The sequence below is a fragment of the Squalius cephalus genome, assembly GCF_949319135.1.
Source record: "Squalius cephalus genome assembly, chromosome: 9".
In the NCBI taxonomy this organism is placed as follows: Eukaryota; Metazoa; Chordata; class Actinopteri; order Cypriniformes; family Leuciscidae; genus Squalius; species Squalius cephalus.
Window position 1 is genome coordinate 13,042,464 of NC_137130.1, and position 5,048 is coordinate 13,047,511.

General features: G+C 35.4%; 1 protein-coding gene across 1 annotated transcript; it reads right to left on the reverse strand.

The window, feature by feature from the left end:
- Positions 1-2,016: 2,016 nt before the first annotated feature.
- Positions 2,017-5,048, reverse strand: mpc2b (mitochondrial pyruvate carrier 2b). Its single transcript, XM_079881010.1, has 5 exons — positions 4,690-5,048; positions 3,371-3,411; positions 3,191-3,275; positions 3,006-3,117; positions 2,017-2,400 (listed from the first exon to the last, which is right to left on the reverse strand). The coding sequence occupies exons 1-5, from the start codon at positions 4,787-4,789 to the stop codon at positions 2,355-2,357; spliced, it is 384 nt and encodes a 127-aa protein (XP_079737136.1). The 5' UTR covers positions 4,790-5,048; the 3' UTR covers positions 2,017-2,354.

A 5,048-nucleotide genomic window follows, 5' to 3' on the forward strand; every position in this document is an offset into this window, starting at 1 on the left:
GTCTCTGATTGGTCGAATGCGCTGACGTCACATTGATGACATTCATACTAGGCGCCAATCCAGACATTGCTGGCTAAATCCGAAATCACAGTATTTAAAACTAATTCATTGTATTTCCCCGAAACTACTTCACCTTATCAGAATTGAAAAGATGTATAATCCTTTCTATTAGGGATAAATATATATATATATAGCCTATATTAGACAAATCGTAAAGAAGAAAATGTTTCACCTAAGGCATTGGTGAAATGCAGAGCCGTTGAAAAACAAATGGAAACAGGGTTTTCATTAGGCCTACCTTTTTTTCAGAATCTGTGGTCACATATTAATAAATATGTAATTCCTAATAGAGTCAAAGAAACTCACTTTAAAATAATAAACAGATATTATCCATGTGATTATTTTATCAGTAAGTTTAAAGAAGGGGTTTCTCCAATTTGGTCCAAAGTTTCTCTTTTTGTTTCTATTTTTGAGGTGTTTTACAAATGTATCACTATAACTGATATAATGGTCTTGTTTATGGATTGTGATGTCAGTTAATTTATTGGAAATGGATAATATAACTAAAAATTAAATTGTATTTGGGAAATAGCCTACATAAAGCTAAATGTATGTTAACTGTACCAAATGGTAGACTATTTTCCACTGACTTAAAGTTTTTTTTACGACTCTCTGACTTCCAATACAGAACAATCGTAAAAGCTGTTAAGACATCTCAGATGTTGAAAAGGATACTTGATTTATTAGATGTATGATTTTTTTTTTTTTAAATACAAAATGCAGAATTGTGATCTTGTGTTTTGTATGACTGTATTCCCCTATTGTTATTGCAATAAAAAAGAAGAAAATGAATCCGAAATCGCCCCCTAACCCTCATTCACTATTCCTTACGTTAGTCCACTAAGACTGTTCATTTGAAGGAGTGAATGAAAAGGAGTGAGTGAATCAGGACAGCCGTAGAGCGTACATCACAATCGTTATTGTGGTGCAATGTAGGATTGAATGAGTATGGACTCAATAACGTCCACTATGGTTTCGGACACCATCCTCAAATAGGGCGTTATTTGAGGAGACAGCCATATGTTGTGGACCACAACATATGGCTGTCTCCATAACGCCCTATTTGAGGGTATAGGGGTTGAATAATTATTTTACTTCAGTTCTGTATGGGTCTGCGTTTTATTTATGATGACCACGGGCATTAAAACTAGCGATAAATATAGTGCATTGTTGCAATGTTATATACCTGCAAACAAAACGTAAACTAGGCATTGTTTTACTATGTGGATGTAGATCACAAAATCTGCATTTCCATTGACGTCTCATTCTCATTCCACTGAGCACAGTGCAGTTAGTACCACACGGGGTCAGCAGTGTACTGTCACAAAAAGATAATCCCTTCTATTTTACTTTTTACATATGTGAAACAGCAAACATTTCAAATAGTAGTATGTGAGACTGTTGTCAAATGTGACATTACCGTCATCCTTAATTCGGAAGTGGCGTTTATTTAAAAAAAAAAGAGAGACATGAAATGGACAAGCTGCTGCTTGTATTGTGGGATTTATGTGCTTGCGTTGTTTGCTGCATATTCTGGCAAAATGTAGTAGGATCTTGTATTTCAAGCATACACAAAATTTGCATAATATGAGCAGAAATTGTATGAGTAGTATGATATTCTGATACTCATTATTTGTTGCCAATAATGAGTAACTTAAAAAGTGTATTCTTTATTTATAATGCAAGATAGGTGAATAACTAGAGAGATTAATGCACATGTGAACATGAACAGCACACTAGATTGTAAGAGCAAGACACTTTTAGTAAATCTGAATTTTAATGTTACTTTATTTTGATGTGAATTAAAAAATTCAAATATTACAATACAGTTCAGTTAATATTTTGTAATGTATGGGTTTTGACAAACTATTTCAAGTTATGAATATGATTGTGGAATAAAAAAAATAATATTACAGCTGTTTAATAAATATTTCCTAAGAAATACAAATAATGAAAGACTTTTCTAAAATTTATTTGAAGACATTCCGTTAATAGTATAACAGAGGCGGAGGCTGAGGCATTTCAAACACAAGCATTTTAAAGAATGCACAATCATACTAATATGAATATGTAACATTTTGTGCGTTTTTAACAACCGTAATAATTGTTGCTATAGGTACTAGTGGCACGGGACAATGACCTGAACTCTAAAAAAAAAATCAGATGATCTCTGTTCACGAAGAAAGTGTCTGGAGGCTCTACTGGATGACTGATGATGGAGGGGAAGTTTCTGGGGTACCAGTTAAGGAGAGTCCCTTTTCGGTCCTCTAGATGCACTTTACACAGCACTGATATCAAGCCTGTGCTTCTTTATCCTTTGCCTTCTGTTCCCTTTTATGCCTGCGGGGATTAAAGAGCACATATATTGAAAATCCCCCACACTTAGTCACACACCTAAATTGCACAATATGCTGGAAGACCCTGTCTGCTTTATTCCTACTATTGAAAATCTTGATAAAGTGTAGATAACCAAAAAACAAGCTTTGAGTTCACAGCTGATAAAATGTGGGAAGAGTTTTAGAACAGAATGTTTGTTTTTTTAAAGACACAGCAGCAACAAAGCATCCCACTTAATTTAAAGTGGCCTAACAAAAGTGGCCTGAATTATAAGTGTTTGGGTGGGGGAAGAAATAAATACACCTCGAGGGAGGAAAAACTATATAACCCCTTTAAATTACCATTTTGAACTATTTTAGGTATTGTCAGACATTAAATTAGACCATACAGTTGATTCCTTTTATAAGCTTTTTTATTATATACATCTACATAGCTGATGTTTAAGTTTCCCTCTGTTGATCTGTCACAGCCATCGACTGATCCAGAACCACATGTAGCTGTTGTGAATGACATGACATCAGATGGCTACTATGCAAGACAGTCTAAAATAGTTTAATTTTACACCGCACACTCCTGAATGTATTCTATAGGTGAATAAATGTACTCACTGCCATATTCTGTAGAGCTGTGATCCTCCTGCACCTCCAACAAAGAAGTTTACAGCAAACAGATTCCAGTTCTTGGGTATAATAACCAGGGAATACCTGGACCAAATAAGACCTGAAAAACATAGAGTGAACGAGATTTGAAACTTCTAAATGTGCACATTTTTAAAAAGAGTCGTGATATATACCTGTGGCTGTCAGCACAGCAGATTGGGAGGTACTGAGTTTCTCTGCTGGACGTGCCATGTCTGCTAAGCCAGCTAAGACCAGACCCTATGTGAAATCACAAATAAGTGAGAAATAAAAAGAAGATTTTTTTTTTTTACAAATACAAAGAACATCCAGACACGGTATGTTGTTAATCTTACCCATTTAAACATTGGTGCCCAGAAAAACACAGTCTTTGGACCTAAACAAAGAGCAAATCAATTAATCAATTCAGTTAAACTCATGGTTCACAGGTAAAATGTGTGTAATTGTGACAGGTTTCAGATGTGTTTCAACATACAAAACAAAAGGAACCAATACTTGATCTTTACATACTGGCACTTTTTTTTTCCATTACCCATTATCCTTCCAAAACATAAAGGTAAATGTTAACAGATTTTTTTTTTTTTTTTCCCACAGGACAGGAAAGTGTGTGGAGGAAGGGATAGGAGGACTGGGATCGAACCTGCATCCCTGTGGCTCTGTGCTGTGAACTTAAAGTGATTTTCAGTAAGAAATAAAATGGCTGATGATACAATTATGGACTGTTATATATAAACACTGAATATTTGAACAATCAGTGAGACTAAAATGCATTAATCAGCTTACATTGGAGTTCGTGCCATCAGTGATCTACATAATACAACAGATTTGTTTCAGAACATTGAGAAAACAATCTGCAATAAAAAAAAAGTAATATCATTTAATAAAAAATCAGTCATCTCTAGCGCTTAATATGACCCCCTCCCTCTGGCAATGGTGAAGCTAAGGTCAAAATCTGCTGCCAACACAGTTCTTTTGTTTAATCTTTTTTTAGTTTATGTCTTGACAGTCAACCTCTGTTTAACACACGTCATTTGATCTCTATTTATTCCACCACCAAAAACTGGTAGAACTATAAACATACTGACATACTGGACAGAAATACATACTGAAGATAAATCACGTGAGGTTATTTTAACAGAACATATATTGAGTTATTCAGTAACAAATATATTACTGAGAATGATATCTGTCTGCAAAGGGCAATTTGCACAAATACAGTATCATTGAAAGTGCCAAAAACACTCATACAAACAAAACAAAAAATCCGGAAAAGTGTCAACAATGCACCATGGTTCCATGCAAGCTAAAATTTAATTCTACATATTATACAGCGCCTATAATTCATTACCATATAGATACACGTCTAACACCTTCCTAATATAATCAACATTTTCTATATCTAAGAATATATTATATTCTAAGCTACATCTTCATCAAAGGAGATTAATTCTGTTCCAAGCTCATTATTACCTTTATTTTAAATATCGGAGTTACTGTTTTTTGACCAATAAGACAAAATACCTGCTCAGGTAGCAGTCTCTATGGCTGCACCGTCATATGACACACATCAGTGTATGCCGCCACTTCAAGAGGTTAACAGGATCAGTGTAAGTGACCAAAAAAAAAAAGGTCACACTAACAGCATTTGTGTTACCTGCGGGGTGGTTATACACAGGTCTCAGTTTAGCCGGCAGCATATGCTCGATCCTACCGAGGATTCTGTGGTAAGAAGCTCTCAGCCCCACCATAGCCATGATGACTTCTAAACAAGCTAAATGCTACCACTGCACGCACGAAAATACAGCTTAGGACGTGCAGAACACTCTAATGCTATTGAACCGTGGTGTTTCCAAAAGGCAAGAGTCCGTAGTCAAGAAAACAGGACCTTTGGACGAGCATAAAGTACCAAGTGTACGTTATTGTCCTACTCTCGACCTTGCTAATGCAGTTTGTTGTCGTTGTGAAGTGTCAGTGGGGACGCGTCGCAAAACTAATTGCGTCATGACGTACTGT

Bases quoted from the DNA above. Each gene is read 5' to 3' on its own strand.
- mpc2b (XM_079881010.1), bottom strand. From the start codon at position 4,789: ATGGCTATGGTGGGGCTGAGAGCTTCTTACCACAGAATCCTCGGTAGG. The intron at 3,118-3,190 runs GTATATATCACG...TATGTTTTTCAG, and splicing joins TGCTGTGCTGACAGCCACAG to GTCTTATTTGGTCCAGGTAT. The intron at 2,401-3,005 runs GTGAGTACATTT...TAATCCCCGCAG, and splicing joins CAGCTCTACAGAATATGGCA to GCATAAAAGGGAACAGAAGG.